At 51.1% G+C, this 19,203-nt stretch overlaps 1 protein-coding gene across 16 annotated transcripts in view; it reads right to left on the bottom strand.

The window, feature by feature from the left end:
* Nucleotides 1-19,203, bottom strand: part of ARAP1 (ArfGAP with RhoGAP domain, ankyrin repeat and PH domain 1) — a 68,323-nt gene that overhangs the window by 39,709 nt on the left and 9,411 nt on the right. For 10 of the 16 annotated variants that reach the window (XR_001889666.1, XR_001889665.1, XM_017894441.1 and 7 more), the window contains exons 2-3: nucleotides 8,337-8,419; nucleotides 2,419-2,969 (exon numbers count right to left, since the gene is read on the bottom strand). The exons of 1 other annotated variant lie outside the window; for it this stretch is intronic. Coding sequence is in view for 13 of the 15 variants with exons in the window: in XM_017894441.1 (XP_017749930.1) it covers nucleotides 2,419-2,927 (509 nt within the window). In the remaining 2 variants the exon portion in view is untranslated. Of the gene's footprint in view, nucleotides 1-2,418; nucleotides 2,970-8,336; nucleotides 8,420-13,841; nucleotides 13,939-14,781; nucleotides 14,857-19,203 lie in introns of those variants that run through there. 5 more of the 16 variants (XM_017894448.1, XM_017894452.1, XM_017894443.1 and 2 more) reach the window with 4 other exon arrangements.

The following is a 19,203-nucleotide window of genomic DNA, read 5'->3' as shown; positions in this document are numbered from 1 at the left end:
ACCCACACCCATCCGTATGGGTGCACACACAGACTGGCCCAGACATGCCTCACACTGACTCAAGACCCTGAGAGTACATACATGCACACGCATCCACCCCCAAACTCCACTGGGGAGCCTGGAGATGACCGGCCTCAGCCACCACATGACCTTGTGTGAAAGGCCCTAAGGTTGAGAGAGTGAGTTCCCCATCACAAGGGGTTGCAAGCAGGGGTAGGAAGGCCACGTCATAAGACACTGTGGTGGAACTCCCACAAGGCGGGAGTGGGCAGGAGCAGTGTTCTTCTACATGCCATGAAGCTGGGGGTCACAGGAAGGGACTGAGAAGGGACATGGTGGCCAGTCAGGCTCCGTGTTGGCCCCCACCCTGATCACTACAGTACTCAGTCTTGGCCTGGTATACACACATGAGGCTCTATCTGCTGTGAGTTTTTCCTACCACAGGGCTTTGAAGACCGTACACTCTCTGAGTTGAGTGTGTACAAAGCTGAGGACTGCAGATGCCCATGACTCCAACTGCCAAAGACCCCAGGACACAGGAAGCCAGGCTTGGTAGCTTACCTGCTACCATACTCTGCTGTTGTAAGGAATAGTCCCAAATTGCAGGAAATAATTTCTTCCAATTCTCTTAGCACAGAACAGATTTTGGGTACTCGAACTACAAGGGGCCAGACCTCTTCCTGACCATGGGGCCTGGCCTCCTCTTCATGTGGCCTAAATGGCTACGTTCAGACAGGCTCTGAGAGTAGGGGCTGGTACCCTGGGGCCCTGGGGTGTGGACAGAACTTCCTCCTACCCAGCTAGCCTCCTGAACTCAGATGTCAGTGCCAGGAGGGCCCAGAAGGCTGTGGAGGACCAAAGAGGGCACCTGATGGGGAAACAGGCCCAGAGGAGTAGGTCCTCATCAGAGTCACAAAGCTAGCTGGGCCCGACCCAGGCATCCTGCCTCCCAAGCAGGAACCCAGCCCTCCACTGCCTGTCCGAGAATCACAGGAAGGGCCTGAGAGGGGACCTGGCCAGGGCCCCGCTTCTTCCCTTTGTTCACCCACTTCCAACCCCAGAGACAGACAGACAGACTTTCTCTCCTCTATCCTCTTCTCTTCTCTCTCTCTCTCTCTCTCTCTCTCTCTCCCCCCCTCCCCCGCCACGAAGCTAATGGGGTTGGAACAGAAAACGCTCCTGCATGCAGAAGCACGGCCACTAGAGGGCGCAAGGGCACCAGGAAACTTCTATCTGAGCTTCCCTCCAGGTTCCTGGAGAGACCCTATACCTGTTACCAGTTGTGTGAACCCAGAGAGAGCATGTGGTCTTTTTGTGCTTCCATGAATCAACCCTCAAAACACCACAGCACTAGCTTGGTCTTCAAGTCCCCCTGACTTAATGCTGCTCCCTAGGTGGGAAGAATCTCCCAGACCCTCCCCATAAGGCCCCCTGAGTATGTCCTTGGTATCGATCCAGCCAGGGCCCCCTCCCTGCTCTCCCTCTGATTCGTTCATGTCCTGCATGAAGCCAGCACACAAATCTCCCAGAAGGTCTCCTGCAGGGATCATGGAGACCATGAAAGCACAGAGCCCAGCAGAGTGCCCAGCAATAAACAAACAGGGACCAGGAGACCTCTCTCCACACACCCCTTCCTCCTCCAAGAAGCCTTCCAAGATTAGCCTGACTTCACCCAAGTGTTCCACCAAATCTCCCTTACCCCAAACACATATCTACCCTGTCTGCGGATGCTCCCTGACAGCCGGGCACCCCAGCAGATGGCAGGAAGGGAGGGGGTCTGTGAAGGAGATTAACATGGAACATCCACAGGAGACAGGGGAAACTCAAGAAAACACAGGGTACCAGAAGCCCCGGAGGGGAAACAGTTCTGAGGAGGGAGGGCATGCCGGATGAGGCCTGAGAGTGTCCCAGGATTTGGTGACATTTGGCAGTGGGAGAAGGAGAAAGGATGTGAAAGAGCACAGCACCAGGACCTGGGCAGTCCCCTCACCCCCAACCCCACCCCACAGCTTTCCGTTTCCTCCACATGTTGCCTCTTGATGTCCAAATGCACCCTGATGCCTGGCAGTATCTCACACTTGCCAGGCCCCAAGCTGAACTCGACTTCCTCTCAAATTCACTTCTGTCCTGGGGTCTCTGGATCAGTGATGGCATGACTGTCCACCCAGCCACCCCAGACAGAAACCTGGAGGCCTCACTGGCACACGCCCAGCAGCCCAGGCACTGCACTGAGTACCTGGACAGCTCTCCCCTCCTCCCGAGTCACCGGGCAGCTCTCCCATCCTCCAAGCTTTGCACACGCTGTTCCCCTGGCATTCCGAAGCGCCTTTCTTACCCCAGCACCAAAGGCCACAAACTCCATCTACCCTCTGGGATCCTCTGCTTGTGTGCCTCCCACCCTGGGTGGCATCCACTCACCTCAACAGCAGGCGGGGGGGTCCGGTGCGGGGCGGCACAGGTGGAACACTCAGCTCTGCCAAATGCCGCTTAGCCGGCAGTGGGGGCAGCACAGGGTCTGGGGCAGCTGTGGACGGAGTGGTGAAGCAGGTGGGCGGAAGGCAGCTCCTCCGGGGTGGGATGGGTGGGGCAGTGGGGAGCCCCTCATCCTCTGTAGCAGTGGGCAGCAGCTCGGGTGGAGTGGCGGGTGCAGGTGGTGAGCGGAAGATGTGGCGCTTCATGGGCACAGGCCGTGGGGTGGGGCGGGGTGCAGGGGCTGGTGGGGTATGGGCACGGAGCAGGCCAGCCAGGATGCGGCGGCGGTGGCCAGGGAGTAACATGCCCATGTCCATCAGGCGGGCGTCGCTGAGACCTTGGCACTCAGTGGCCCACACCAGGCCATGCTGCTCAAAGAGCCCCGTGTACTGCTCCAGGTGCAGTGCCTGCAGCCACTCGGCCACCGACAGCGCAGCATCCCCAGCCTCTGCCATGGTTCCTGCCAGCGGAGGCCTGACTGGCCTGACTGTCCAGAGCTAGAATAGACAGACAGGCACAGGTCAGAGGCAAGGCTGCCGAGGAGAGGTCCCCTCACCAGCAGCCTGCATGGCTCTCTCAAGCCATAGATTCAAGTTCTGTCCTGGAGCTTCCTCCCCTGTGCTCCATGTGCTAAGCAAGGCCAGGTACTGCCAGGTCTCTGAACACACAAGCTCTTCTCTCTGCCTGAACCTCCTCAACCTTTCCCCTGTGCTATCCCAGCATCCAGCTCACGTTTTCTTCTCTAGGAAACCCTCCATGATCTCTGGGGTTGGTACCACCCCACACCCCAACACACAGCCTTGGCCACTGCCGCGAGAATGGCCAGTGGCATGATGGGTGCTGTGTCTCGTACCTCCTCCCCACTGCCCTCTGCAAGACCCAGGGCAGGGCCAATTCCCTCTGAGGCACCAGTTCCCAGTGAGGGCCAGGCCAAGGGCTTAGTGAGCATTGAAGTATACCACTGCTGGTCCCTCCTGCAAGCCCAGTCTGGGAGCTGAGACTAGCCTCCCCCTACCTCCATGCCCCTGGAGGAAGTGAAATGCTGTGGGAGGTGAGTAAACCCAGCATCACATGGCCTCTGGGGGCCTGGCCCTGGAATTGGGTAAACCCTCCCACTAAGGTCATTCATCCATTTGTTCTTTCAAAATAGCCTGGCACTAGGCAATGGGGACTCAGGCTCTACCCCTGCACCCTGTAATCAAGAGCTCCTGGCCTGGTGTGAGTCAAGAGGTGATATGAAGAGAAGGTGACCAGAAGAGATGATTAGCAGATCAAAGGGAAAAGTCACCTGATCATCTCCACAGACACTAAAGAAGCATATGATAAAACTCAATATCCAGCTTACTTAAACAAAAATCGTACTAAAACAGAAATAAACTGATACCTCCTTAAATGAGAAAAGGATATCCATTTTACTGTTGTTATTATTATTCCTCACATTGCCCTGAAAGCTCTGGACAACAAAAATAAACAAGAGGTATTAAAATCAGAAAGGAAGAGATAAACTATCCATTTGTTGCCAATAATATGAGTGTTGAGTTGGAAAGCCCAAGAAGCTCAACTGAGAAACTATAACAACCAGGAAGACTTTAGTAAGATAGTTGGGTTCAAAATTAATATAACAGACTGGCCGGGCATGCCTGTAATCCTAGCACTTTGGGAGGCCGAGGCGGGTGGATTGCCTGAGCTCAGGAGTTTGAGACCAGCCTGGGCAATACAGTGAAACCCCATCTCTACTAAAATACAAAAAATTAGCCAGGTGTGGTGGCAGGCGCTTATAGTCCCAGCTACTCGGGAGGCTGAGGCAGAAGAACTCCTTGAACCCAGGAGGCAAAGGTTGCCATGAGCCGAGATCATGCCACTGCACCCCAGCCTGGGCAATATAGCAAGTCTCTGTCTCCAAAACAAAACAAACCAAAACAAAAAACAAACAAAATTAACATAACAGAAATCAACGTTTATAGGCAATAAACAGGTAGAAACCAGGATGAAAGACTCCATTTACAAGAGCATCACAAAATAGAAAACACCAAGAATAAACTTCCTAGGAGATAAACAACAGCAATAGGAAGAAAAATTGGGAGTGTTACTGAGGGACAAAAAGAAGACCTGGACAAATGGCACAGCATAGTAAGCTCTGGATAGAAGACAACATAAAGAGATTAATGATGTCTAAGTTACTTTATAAATGTACACAATCCAATTAAATATGTACACATAATTTTTTTTGAAGCTAAACAAGCTGATTTGAAAGTTCATATGGAAAAATAAACAAGCAGGAAGAGTCAGGAAAATTCTGGAAGCAGGGGTGGAGGGCAGGGAGGGTAAACAGTAGGAGTCAACCTCACCACATGTTAAAACATATTATAAAGCCATAATGATTAAAACAGTATATGGTTACAGTTCGTGAACAGAACAATTAAACAGAACAAAAAGTTCAAAAGTAAACCCAAATACATATACAAATTTAGGATACACTAAAAGTAGCCTCTCAAACTTGTGGGGAAACAAGCAGTTATTAAGTTGCTGGGACAGCTGTAGAGCGTTCTCAAAAAAAACTATCTCACACTTTACAACAAGAAAAATTACAGCTGAATCAAAGATTTCAGTATTTTAAAAAACCATGGCCGGGTGAGGTGGCTCACACCTATAATCCCAGCACTTAGGGATGCCGAGGCAGGCAGATCCCCTGAGGGCAGGAGTTTGACCAGCTTGGCCAACATGGCAAACCCTCGTCTCTACTAAATACAAAAAAAATTAGCAGGGCGTGGTGGCAAGCACCTGTAACCTCATCTACTGAGGAGGCTAAGTAAGGCAGAAGAATTGCTCGAACCCAGGAGTGGAGGCTGCAGTGAGCCGAGATCACTGCACTCCAGCCTGGGCAACAGAGAGAGACTCTATTTCAGAAAAAAAATAAAAAATAAAAAATGAAAGGATTGACAAAACCATCTTAGGGCTGAGTATGGTGGCTCATGCCTGTAATCCCAACACTTTGGGAGGCTAAAGCAAGAGTACTGCTTGAGGTCAAGAGTTTAAGACCAGCCTGGGCAACACAGAAAGACTCTGTCTCTACAAAAAAAAAAAAAAAAAAAAAAAAACCTGAAAATTAGCCAGTTGTGCACTTGTGGTCTCAGCTACTTGCGAAGATGAGGTGGGAGAATTGTTTGAGCCTAGGAGTTCGAGGCTACAGTGAGCTATGATCACACCACTGCATACCACTGCACTCCACCCTGGGCAACAGAGCAAGACTGTCTCTAAAAAAAAAAATAATAATAATAATAAAATCATTTCAGAGAGTCAAAAGCCTTTTGAAAATGAAACAAATCCAGAAGGCACACAGAAAAGACTGAAATATTTAACTCTACAAAAATCAAGCACTCTTGCATGGTAAAAAGCAACATAAGAAAAGCCAAGAGCTAAACAACAAACTAGGGGATATCTGCCACTCATATTCCACACAAAGGGCTCATTTTCCTCAAAGCTGAAAAGCATGCAGAAATAAGAAACGAATCAATCATCTAACAGAAAAATGGGCAAAGAGTATGAATGAAAAAATTTACAGAAAGGAAAATATAAATGGCTCTTAAATATCTGAAAAGGAACTTAACCTCCCCCACACTAGGAAATATGAATGTAAAATATTCTGAAATACTGCTTCCTACCTATCAGACTGTCAAAGAGCAATAAAGTTGGAAAATACAGGCACTGGTAATGGGGTAGGGCATCCCTTCCCTGGCCGTGGAATGCCTCTAGGCGTGAAAGCCCTAAGAGATGCGGATGTCTGGGCTGGGCGCGGTGGTTCACACCTGTAATCCCAACACTTCAGGTCAGGAATTTGAGACCAGCCTGGTCAACATGGTAAAACCTCATCTCTACTAAAAATACAAAAAGTTAGCCGGGCATGGTGGCAGACACCTGTAATCCCAGCTACTCGGGAGTCTGAGGCGCAGGAGAATCGCTTGAACCCAGGATGTGGAGGTTGCAGTGAGCCGAGATTGCACCATTGCACTCCAGCCTGGGTGGCAGAGACTTTGTCCCCTCCGCAAAAAAAAAAAAAAAAAAAAAAAAAAAGAGATGCAGATGGTTGACCCGGCCACCCATAGGCACTTAGCCTGCACTTTTACTGGCACCCGCCAGTATTGACATATATAGAAGGTTACTGGCTTGCAGTGCCTCTGTTTAATAGCAAAAGAATGGAAATAACCAAAATGGCCACCAATGGGAGACTGGTTAACTAAATTATGGTATAGTTGTGCAAAAGAACACTGAGCGGCCATAAGAATGAGGAAACTCCTTACATATTGGCATGGGATGATCTACAAGATACACTGTTAAACGAGTAAAGAAAAGTGCAGAACAGTTTGTATAACATTCTCTCTCTGTGGAAAAAAAAACAAGGGAGAGCATGGAGCAGTGTGCAGCTACCGGTAAGTGAACAAAGCACCTCTGAAAAGACACATCGGGGCAAGGTGACAACAGTTACCAGCTTCCTCCTAGGAAGAAAACTAAGGCCTGAAGAGACAGGAGGGAACAGTGGAAGATCCAGGGTTCATAGGGCCTGGAGTTCATGGAGCCTGAAGCTTACACAATTTAGGTGCCCTATGATATGGTTTGGATGTTTGTCCCCTCCACATTTCATGTTGAAATATGACCCCCAATGTTGGAGATAGACCTAGTGGGAGGTGTTTGGGGTCACGGGGACAGATCCCTCATGAATAGCTTGGCGCCCTCCCCACAGTAACAAGTGAGTTCTCACTCTATTTGTTCACATAAGAGCTAGCTGGTTAAAAGAGCCCGGCTTCTCTCTTGCTCCCTCTCTCGCCATGTGACATGCCTGCTCCTGCTTCGCTTTCTGCCCTGACTAAAAGCTCCCTGAGGCCTCACCAGAAGCTGAGCAGATGCTGGTGCCATGCTTGCACAGCCTGCAGAGCCATAAGCCAAATAAACCTCTTTTCTTTAAAAATTACTCAGGGTATTCCTTGATTGAAATGCAAAACAGACTAACACACTCTCCTTAAGAGCATCTCACTTTTGCAAAATTCACAAAAACACATGACCACATGCACACACTGTTTACATCCTGGAAGGAGCCCTGCACCTCAAACTCCAGCTTCCCTGGAAATCCACCTCTGAAGAGAGGGAGACTTTTCACTTCAACATTATAAAGATGTCAGTTCCTCCAGGGTTAAGCTAAAACTTTAACACCATCCTAACTAAAATTACCAACTGGAATTTGTTGAGACCAGCAGATTCTAAAGTTCATATAAAATGATATTAAAGATGTGTTAAGTGGAAAAGCAAGATGCAGAACAATGTTATGTAAACATCTTGGTTAAAGAAAAAGAAAAAATATACATGTTACATATATATGCAAACATAAACACAGAAAACTGTACGGATATATATGACTGAGTTTGGGGAGGGGAATTGACAGCTGGGAAGACAGGGGACACTATACCCTTCTGTATCTTTTAATTTTGTATCATTTTCCAAAACTAAATAAAAATTAAAAGGGAATGTGATAACCATGAATAGAGCCTGAGAATGAGAAAGGGAACAAAACTTGCCAGGCAGGGAGGGGAATCCAATGAGGAGATAACATACACACAGACCCTCAAAATCCAGCCTGCTGGCCCCTGCCTTGTCCCTTTGTCCCATACCCCCTCCCCGTTCCAAGGCTCCAAGGCCTGCTGGGAGGCTCGTAGCAAGCTCTTTGGGCCTCACCCTCTGCCTCTCAAGCTCATTTCTCAAAATGGAAAATGGGCTATCCGGTGTCAGCCTCCTTCAAGCCTCCCCCCACCTCAATGTTAAGGCCTAGCATGCCACAGCCAGCCCTGTTCCCACCACTCCATCTCCTGACTCACCAGCTGGACTGCCAAGGACGCCTGGATCCTCCCAGAGACAGCAGCTATTCTGAAGGGCTCCTCATCTTGGCCTGAGGCAGAAGCTGCAAGGACGGGGTGGAGGAGAAAGCCCATGAGGCAAGGCCACTATGAGATGCCAGAGAAGGAGAGGGGAAGAGGGAGAGGGACAGGGAAAATGAAAGAAGAAATGGGCACCAGGCACAGTAGCTCATGCCTATAATCCCAGCACTTTGGGAGGCTAAGGCAGGTGAATTCCTTGAGTCTATGAGTTCAAGACTAGCCTGGGCAACATAAGGAGACCCCATCTGTACGACAAAAATACAAAAATTAGCCAGGTATGGTGGTGTGCCTGTAGTCCCAGGAACTCAGGAGGCTGAGGTGGGAGAATCACTTGAGCCCAGGAGGTGGAGGCTGCAGTGAGCTGTAATTGAGTCACTGCATGCCAGTCTGGGTGACAGAGCCAGACCCTGACTCAAAAAAAAAAAAAAAAGAAAAGAAAAGAAAAAAGAGATGGGAAAGAGGTGGAAGAAGAGGAAGAGAAGGAAGAGGGAAGAGGAAAGGATTCAGGGAACCTCATGTTCATAGAAGCTGGCAACAGAAGTCAGACCAGAGGAAGGCCTTCCTGGAGGGAGAAGGCAGACAGACAGGCCTGTCCAGATGTGGGGGCCGCACAGGTGGTAAGGAGGAGTCAGGACTTCCCTACTCTCTGGCCCCGCAAGACCAGTGCTAGGATGTGTATAGGGGCAGACTGTGGAAGGGACAGTGCAGCCCCACGACTAAACAGGTCTCCCTGACACAGAGCCTGTCAGGGGAGGTGGGGGACCTTAGAGGACCCAGGGACACAGGACCCTCTCCATTAAGCCTGGGGACCATGAAGTGGCCTAAGGGAACAAGTGGGATAACTGAGTCAGGGGCATGAGACCCCAGGGCGCTGCCCCTAAACATGTAGGGGAGGTTGAGGAAAACAGACCAAAAGGGGATGCTTCCAGGCAGGAGGAGAAAGAATAGGACACCCCTAGGCAGGCCACCGCCCTTGCTATGCAGATGGCCAGGGCTCTGTGGGGCTAGTGACCAGTGGGGTGGCATGGACAGGTCTCCCTCCCCAGGGCCTAGAGCAGTCAGGTCTGCCAACACTAGGGTTAACTTCAAAACTGCTGTGCTCTGCATAATGGCTTCAGTAGGTATTCATGAACATTTTACATCTTACAATCACATAAACAGGTATTTATCTTAAGTAAACTCCATAATTATCACTTCCTAGGACAGGGCTAAAACAGGTATATATTTTTTAAGTATTTTATTTTATTTATTTTGAGACAGAGTCTCACTCTGTCGCCCTAGGCGGAGTGCAGTAGCGCAATCTTGGCTCACTGCAGCCTCCACCTTCCAAGTTCAAGCACGATTCTCCTGCCTCAGCCTCCCGAGTAGCTGGGACTACAGGTGCGCACCACCATGCCCAGCTAATTTTTGTATTTTCAGTAGAGACACGGTTTTGCCACGTTGGCCAGGCTGGTCTTGAACTCCTGACCTCAAGTGATCCACCCACCTCAGCCACCCCAACTGCTAGAATTACAGGTGTGAGCCACTGCACCCAGCCTTATTTTACTTTTGAGACAGGGTCTTGCTCTGTTGCCCAGGCTGGAGTGTAGTAGTGCAATCATAGCTTACTGCAATCTCCAACTCCCAGGCTCAAACAATCTTCCTGCCTCAGCCTCCCAAGTAGCTGGAACTACACGTACACGCCACAGTGCCCAGCTAATTGTGTTATTTTGTGTAAAGACAGGGTCTCGTTATGTTGCCCAGGCTGGTCTCAAACTCCTGGTCTCAAGCAATCCTCCCACTTTGACCTCCCAAAGTGCTAAGATTATAGGCATAAGCCACTGCACCCAGCCCAAAAGTGAGTATTTAAAAAACAACCTTTAAGTAGCTAGCACTTCAGATGAAAGCATTGGCAAAAATGGCAGTGCTACTCAAACGACAATTTAAAACAAGAAAAGGAGACCACATAAACAGTGCTTACTGCATGCCAGGTATCCAAGCACTTCATATTAACTCATTAAAGCCTCACAGCAGCCCTGGGAGGTACATATGATTGCTATCCCTGTTTAAAGATGAAGAAACTGAGATAAAGGGAGGTTAAATAACTTTTCAAAGCCACACACCTAAGAAGGAGGCAGTATGAATATAGAGTCTAGCCCTGTGCTGTCCAATAGCAGCAGCCAGCAGTAGCCACATATGGCTGTTGGACATTTGAAATGTGGTCCCTGGAATATGATGTGCTAGATTTTGAACACAGTGGATTTTGAAGACTGAGCACCAAAAAAAAAAAGAAAAAAAAAAAAAGAATGCAAAATATCTCAATAATTTCCCTATTGTTTACATGACGAAATATATTATTAACATTAATTTCACTTGGACAGTTAAAATTGCATTGTGGCTTACACTCTATTCATACTGGAGACTGTAGCTCTCAACTTTTTTTTTTAGACAGGGTCTTGCTCTGTCACCCAGGCTGTGGCACAATCTCTGCTCACCGCAACCTCTGCCTCTTAGGCCCGAGCAATTCTCCCACCTCAGCCCCCCAAGTACCTGGGACTACAGGCTTGCGCCACCATGCCCAGCTAATTTTTCCATTTTTTTTTTGTAGAGATGGGGTTTTGCCATGTTGCCCGGGCTGGTCTTGAGCTCCTGGGCTCAAGTGATCTACCCGCCTCCGCCTCCCAAAGTACTGGGATTACAGGTGTGAGCCACCAGCCTGGCCATCAACTCTTAACCACTCTTCACCGCCTCTCAAAACACAAACTGAGGGCCGGGCGCAGTGGCTCATGACTGTAATCCCAGAACTTTGGGAGGCCGAGGCAGGTGGATCACTTGAGGTCAGGAGTTTGAGACCAGCCTGACCAACACGGTGAAATCCCGTCTCTACTAAAAATACAAAAAATTAGCTGGCCATGCTGGCGGGTGTCTGTAAGCCCACCTACTCAGGAAGCTGAAGCAGGAGAATCGCTTGAACCTGAAACGCAGAGGTTGCAGTGAACCGAGATCACGCCATTGCATTCCAGCCTGGGTGACAGAGTGAGACTCCAGCTCAAAAACGAAACAAAACAAACAAACAAAAAAACCTGAGCACCTGCTATATATAGGCCAGGCACTGTGCTAAAGGTTTAACACGGACTGATAGATGATGGTCCCAACCACTCCCACTGGAATGACAAGGTCTGGGAAACAGAAACTACTACTCTCCCTGAGAAAAGCCTGGCTCCCTACTGGGCCTCTCTCAAGTTCCTATTCCTGCACTAAGGGCATCTGGCTAAGATCAAAGACATGGTGACTCGGCACTGATACCCCTTTGGAACAGCCCTGTTCAAGGCACTGCAAGCATGAACCAGACCTCAGACCTGGACTGGCCCTCCAGGAATCTCGGGCTGGAAGGGATCAGATACCATCATCCAGTGAAAACTCAGGGGGCCCTCAACCAGGCTGGGGTCAGGGAAAGCTTCCTGGAGAAAGCAGCAGATTGAAAAAAGAAGTTCAGAGCAGTGCCCTGCTAAGCCACACTGCAGCCTGAGGCAAAGACAGAATCATCAGTACTGGTCCTCTTTTTATTTAAAATGTTAAATGTTTTATATTTTGCTCATCATGGATTTTGGCATTAATTTTATTTTAAATGGCATTAAATATTATATACCTCGATTACTGACCTTTTTTAAATAAATAGTTATTGCTTTTAAATTTTAGGTATCTTTTGTTTTTTTTTTGACACAGGGAGGGTCTCGCTTTGTTGCCCAGGCTGGAGTGCAGTGGCATGATCATGGCTCACTGCAGCCTCAACCTCCTGGGCTCAAGTGATCCTCCCACCTCCCCCTCCCCAGTAGCAGGGACCACAGGATCTCGTGACCAAACCCAGCTAATTACTGAGTTTTTTGGTACCCCCTCAAATTCTGCAACAGAGGCAAGTGCCTCACTTGCTCTACCCTAATCCAAGTCCTAGTTTGGAAGTTTAAGCCCCTCAGCTGCTATGACACATCACTGAGTCCTCATCCTCAGGAAGGCAGGGACCTGGCAGAGGGGAGAGTCATCCTGTTGCGACAGCACAGCCAAGAGCTGAGGGATTTCCCTCCTCTCCACCTCAAGGGGCCAGTCAGGCCTCAGCACCCCCACACCCCCATCCTGACTCTCCTTCTCTCTCATGTCCCTCCAGTGTCTCTCTGCTGTGCCAACTACGGTCCCACCCCCATTCAAAGCCTTTCCATGGTTCCCAGTGCCTTCAAGCACTCCTTGGTCGTCATTCAACTTCATCCAGTTCGGACGTTTACAGATAAAGAAACAAACACCCACAGGGAGGAAGTGACTTGCTCAAGTTGTCAGTGACACCCCAACCCCCAGCCAGGCTGGGCTGGCCCTGTCCATGACTTCCTCCATGTCACTTCTCACACTAGGCACTGGCCTGGCAAACAGGGAGCCCCCGAAACTGTCTGCTGACAATGAATGAGTAAACCACATCCTCCCATCTTCAGGTGGCTCCAGGCCACCTCCTCCAAAAAGTCCACCCTGACTGCCCCCTCAAGCTCCTAGTCCTCTAAGGCTGAGCCCCACATCTCGGCACTGCTTCTGCTCTCTTTGGTTGCTCATTTTGTGGGGGTCCACCTCCACCCAATCCCCCATGTATCCTGGAGTATCCTGAGAGTCCATACCCCTTCTTATCTCCTCTGCCATCCACAGTGGTACCCAGGACCTGGCTGGGCTCACAGGTGCACTCAGTCCCAGTCCAGAGGTAAGGGTTGCCTGGAATCTCTAATCCTTGCCAGCCAGTCCTTCACGTGTGGCTTGAGTCCCTCTTGCTGGAACCAACACTTTTGCCCTTCTGTTCTCTACCTACCATTTCAACCCCCAGGTCAGAGTTCAAATCTCATCACCCCTTCTCTGTCCCAGCCCAGCAACTCCCTAATATCTCTACCCACTACTGACTAGTGACCTGTTTCACCAGCCCAGCAAGAAGATGACCCAGAGCCTTAGCCAAAGACAGGCATCCTCCAGCTTCCTTCTTTCCCTAAATGCACACCATTTGGCAACCATGTGACAAGCCCCTGGTAGATTTTCTCCATCTCATTTGCCCTTTTTTTTTTTTTTTTTTTTTTTTTTGAAACAGGGTCACTCTGTCACCCAGGCTGGAGTGCAGTGGTGTGATCTCAGCTCACTGCAACCTCAGCCTCCTGGGCTCAAGTGATCTTCCTACCTCAGCCTCTCCAGAGTAGCTGGGACTACAGGCACATGCACCATGCCTGGCTAATATTTATTTGTACTTTTTGTAGAGATGGGGTTTTGCCACATTGCCCGGGCTGGTCTCAAACTCCTGAGTTCATGCGAGCTTCCCCTCTTGGCCTCCCAAAGTGCTGGAAGTACAGGCGTGAGTCACCGCACCCGGCCCCTCATTCGTTCTTATAACAACCCTAAGGACTGGGATTCTTCTTCATGTCATGGAAGCTGTGTGAGGTAGAAGCTCACCAGGTCACCTGCTGTAGCTCACGGGGCCTTCAGAGGATGTGACTGCTTCTGTCTGGTGAAGTAAGGGCGGCTTCTAGAAGGAACCCCTGACTTGGACCTTGAATGATAAGTAGGAGGTAGTCAGGTAGAAGCCATTCCAGGCAAAGGGGACTGGGTGTGCAAGGCCCAGGGACAGAAAAGGACCTGGTGAATTTGGCGACAGGAGATGTTAGTGGGGTAGGAACAGAAGATGTTTGGAGAGGCTCAATGGCTGGCCCTCGGTCACCTGCAGTCTGCTGACTGTGTGGGTGTGGCCCTCTCTTGAGGCCTCCCTGGGCCTGTTTTGCATTCTGATTTGCATGAGTCAGCCCTGGATCAGGGCAGCCTTAAAGGCCCTAACCCTTTCCACACCCAGCTCTGGAGTCCTCTTGGCCAAGTCGCCTCCCCTGATTGCATCCTCTCAGCTCCCCTTCGCACAGGGCTCTGCCCTGGGTTCAAGGAAAGACCTAGCCCTATGGGGAGCCAGGAGGGGAGGAAGGCAGGCTAGGGGTCCTGACTGAGGCCTCAGCTTGTCCACCACCACCTCCCTTATACAGCCTTATCCTCTACCCTGGGCCCAGCTGTCCCAGCATAGGCAGGCAGGGCAGGGACCCCAGCATCCAGACCTTAGGAAACTCCTCAGAGCTCCCCAACAGGAACCAAGAACATACACAGCCAGCTCTGGCCAGGTCTGGGTCTACAAACCACACCCCACCAGTACCACAAATGCACACTTCACACTACCTCAAGGGCCACACATCTCCCATGGCCACACACACCTACCACCCCACCCAATGACCACACCTCAGATCTGCCCTTCTCCACCACACACAGCTCCCTACCAGCAATTCAACCGTGTGCAATGACCCCACAGCCCAGAACTCCACCCTCAGCCCTCCCTAGCCCAGGCACCAGGTGATACCTCTGCGTAGGGCCCCTTCGCTCTGCTGCCCTCCTGGGCCTTCTCCAGGCTCTGCTCACTCAGGCAAGAGTCTTAGAGACACTTCCGTAGATATGAGGAACTAGTGGGGGCTGGGTTCCCAGCCCAGAGGGTGCAGAAGTGGCCCCCACGCCCCTGCAGAAGCCACCTCCCTCCAGCCCTGCCAGGAAAGGCAGCAGGTACAGCCTTCAAGTGGGCAAGCTGACTGATCCCTGGGCCAAGCAGCCTACTTTCCATCTCTTGGGGACTGCCGGCCACCACATAACAGTCCCAGGAAGGCACACTGGGGCCTCCTGTCCCACTCCAGGCCACATCTCTGCCCTATAACTCACCCTGGCACCAGGAGATTCCTGTCCTGGCCCATGTGTGGTGTAGCCTGTCTTCTGGGGTCTCTGCAGTGCTGGTGGCTGATGGGGAGCAGCCCCTCAGGGCAGTGAGGACTGAGTGGGACCCCAGGGCCTGGGGGAATGAAGAGCTGCCTCAGCTAGCTGGTAGGGAGTTGGGGGTCTATCAGCAACATCCCTGGGCTCCAGGCCTGGGTTCTCCTCCCCACCTAGGATGCAAGACAACTCTGGTTCCAGTCCTGGCTCCACCATTTCTTGTCTGAAGCCCTGGGCAAGTCACATCACGTTCTGAGCTTCAGTTTCCCCTCCACAAAGTAGAGCTGTCACCCCCTGCCTCCTAGAGCCTGGCACCCAGATGACCATGACACGCCACCACGTGTGTACTGGAGGTCAGCTTGCTCTTCTGCTCACTCCTCTGCCACCAGGCAGTCACTTCCTGTCCCTAGCCCCAAGGTCTTGCCTAGTCCTGACCCTGGGTGCTAGGCTTGTAGCCAGGCTCTGGGCTAGACTCCCTCTGCATCCTGAGGTTCTCAGTTACCCCAGACACCAATGACTACCACAGCCTAACTCCAGCCGTGTCCCCCTGCAGAGCTCCAGACCAGACCTGACTCCACGGCATTCTGGACCTCCCCCTGGAACGTCCCGCATGGCACACTACCATCATACAATGAACTCAACAGCTCCCCTTGGGGACTGTGGGGAGCCGGGGGAGAAGAGCTGTCTCCAACCCAGGTGTGGCCTTTAGGCAAATAAGAAAAAGATTCCTCTTCTTCCAGGAGCCCCACACCAGGGGAAGCAGCTGAGCAAGAAGAGGACGGGCTGGGTTTCAGTCCTCCTTCTCCCTCACTTCCACACACCTGCCAGGCACCTTTGAGCAGTACACAACACTCACACCCACACACAGTGGACCTGGCGGGAGGCAGGACCTTTTAATAACCTTCCTGCAGCAACCCTACCAGCATCACCCTAATAAAATGCTAAGCCACAGTTTTATTAATGACTAAGGGACATGAAAGACTAAGGGACAGTAGGCATTGCTGACCCCACTTTCAGGCCTCACACTAACTCCAACCCCAATCTTGAAAGACTTTCCACTTTCTACAACCTTCAAGTAGGCACTGTTTCAAGTTTTCACAATTGAGTATCATTTTTATAATTAGAAAAAAATGATAAATGTTTTAAGTCATTAGAATTGAGTTTATTCCAGTTTGCTCCCCAAAACCATCATTATAAGGTAGCTTTATGATTTAAGTATAACATGCATAGATTACTAACAGAACTATTATAAGTGAAATTGCTAATTTCCTAGGCTATCTGGTTAGAAAATAAGAGACTGAGACCCAAAGCCCCCTCCCTGCCCCCGCCTTACCCTCCCAAAGGTCTAAGACAAAGCTAATCAAATAAAGTCTCCCCCCCAGGCACTGGTTGCCAGCAGCACAGAGCGCAGCCCTCAAACTTTCACATGGGAAATGGACTGAGGCTCACTAATAAACTCCAGACACCAGGGTCCCCGAGGTTTGTCCTCCAGACACCATCAGACCCCACCCTGGCCCTGACTCTCATCCACCACACCTTAAGCCTCACCCAGGGGCCCCTCATGCCCAAGACCCCAAAAGACGGTCAGGTAGGGAAGGGGGTGTGGGATGACTCAGGAATGTCTAACGCACCTCACTTGCAAATAAATGTAGCTGAAAGTTAAATGGTTTGGTTTTAGGCCTTGTCAAAAAGTCTATCACATACTATGCCCCTCTGGCCGCACCACATACCCCTTGCCCCAAATGGGTCTGGGGACCACTGCCCCTTCCCCCAACTCCTTCCTGTTTACCATGTTTTGGGCACACCCTTGCCCTGCATCCATGCTGCCCCCATTCACCCTGGCCCTCTCAGCTTGCCTGGACTTCTGGGCTCTCACCCCTGCCTTCTGCCTCTGTCCCCTGCAACCAGGGCCCACTCTAGCCCACTGGGCTCACCTGATACATGGCATAGCTTCTGACCTCAACCCTCCACAGCCCCACCCCAGGACCCTCCCCACTGTCCCAGTCCTCACCCTCGGCCTAGCTCAGTCCCTTCCCGCCCAGAAAGGTGACCCAACCAGCCCTACACCTACAGAGACCTGGGGCGCTCCCACCACCAGCAAGATGGGGCTCTGGCCTGGCTCCCTGGCCCTCAGGCACAGACACACTCTACAGGGGTTGGGGACTTCCCGTGGCACCTCCTCCCATAGAGGGCAAGAGGCAGCTCGAGGAGCCACAGGATGACTCCTGGAAGATCCTCCTGTGACCGCTGGCCCCAGGGGGAGCAGGAGGGGGACTCCGAACACCATAAATGAGGCAGAAACAGTAAGAGATGGGGCTGACCACAGCAGGGTGGGAGTGCACAGGGATGACCACAGAATCACAGGCAGCAGGAGTGGACAGACCCAGTGGCACCAGTGCTCAAGCTACAGACCCTCACCATGTGCCCTGGGTGCCAAGGGCCAGCACTCACCCTGCCCTAAGAAGGAAAGGGAGGACACCAACTGACTCCTCTGTGAGCTCACTGGGAACCTAAAGCTCCTGCCTACCAAGGAGGAGGGACTTGGTGGGCTCCTCTGCACCCCAGAAGTAGGGGCCCAGGGGAACAGGGACACAGACCTGCCTAGTCTCTGGATGGCCCCTGGAATACAGAAGACAGAAGATAACGGGGTCCCTTACTGCTGGCACATGAAAGGGGAAGCTGCCTGTGTTGGCTGGGGAGGGTGACCACATGGGTGGTGCCGGGACTAGGGCCAGAAGGGAGAGAGGGAGACAGAGGGACCAGCCCCACAGGCTTTGGCCTCCAATTTGATGTGTGACCTCAGTCTCCCTGACTATATAATCAGACAACAGCCAGGGAAGACTCCCTGACTCAGTCTCCCTCTCCAACCCATTCTCCAGCAGGGCCACAGGGAACACTGGAACTTGCTCACCTGATCCGGCCACCCCTGCTTGCAGCAACAAAAGGTGGTGCTTATGCAGTGCTTACTGTCTACCCCGCACCACACTAAACATATCACATGGATTGCCCCATAAAATCCTTCCAACAACCTAGCAAGCAGGTGGCTTCAGGCCATGTTACAGATTAGGAAACAGCCTCAGAGAGGTTAAGTAACTGGCTCATCGTCACTCAGGAGCCAGAATGTGAATCAAGGGTCCTCTCAAGGGAACAGCATGAAGACAGGTAGGGCCCAGGAAGGAGAAGGGGAGGTCAAGTGATAGAGGGAGAGGGAGGCTGAGTGCAGACCAAGAAGGGCCTTGAAGGCCATGCTAAGACCCTGGTCCTTACTGTCCAGACAACAGGAAGTCATGGAGGACAGCAGGGTGCTCTGGTGATGGAGCATACTGTGACAGAGAAGCAGCAGGCAGGGGTTCCTCCTGCTGTGGGATTTGAGAATTATTCTAACTTCTCTGAGCCTCAGTTTCCTCATCTGTGTAATGGAATTAGGATAGCTCCACCTTGCAGGCTTGTGAGGGAGGGATGAAGCAGATCCTAAATCTGGTCAGTTCTCACTCCCCAGTGACTTGCCACCTCCCTCAGAGTAAAAGCCAAAGCCAGCAGCCAGCCTGCCAGGCCTGTGCAACCTGTCCCTGCGTGCCCCCACTCAACTGTTGGGCCCCGAGCTCCTTCTGGCCAGAATGTTCTTGCCCAGGCATCTGCATGACTCCTCATACCCATTTGGGCACATCCTCAAATGCAAGGCCTTTCTTCCCTGACCACTCTATCCTAAAAAGCACCCCATTAGTCTCTATCTCCTTACTCTGTTTCCTTTTTCAGCATCCCACTTATCACTACCAGACACTGCCTTGTATGGATATTTGTTAAAGTCAGACTCTTCAGCTGAGAGGCACAGATCTTGTCTTATTCACAGTTGTGTCCTCTGTGGCTAGGACAGCGTCTAGAAAATGCTCAATCGATAATATTTGTGAAATGTATGAATGGAAATCTACAAAGGCCTGGCTTGCAGGCATATTGAGCAGGCACTCAATATGTGGCACCTTCCAGTATTTTCAGCCTTTGCTGCTCACCCTCTGAAGTGCCCCCA

The sequence above is a fragment of the Rhinopithecus bieti genome, unplaced genomic scaffold (assembly GCF_001698545.2).
Source record: "Rhinopithecus bieti isolate Rb0 unplaced genomic scaffold, ASM169854v2 scaffold_21412, whole genome shotgun sequence".
NCBI lineage: Eukaryota > Metazoa > Chordata > Mammalia > Primates > Cercopithecidae > Rhinopithecus > Rhinopithecus bieti.
This window is presented reverse-complemented; position numbering and strand designations above follow the sequence as displayed.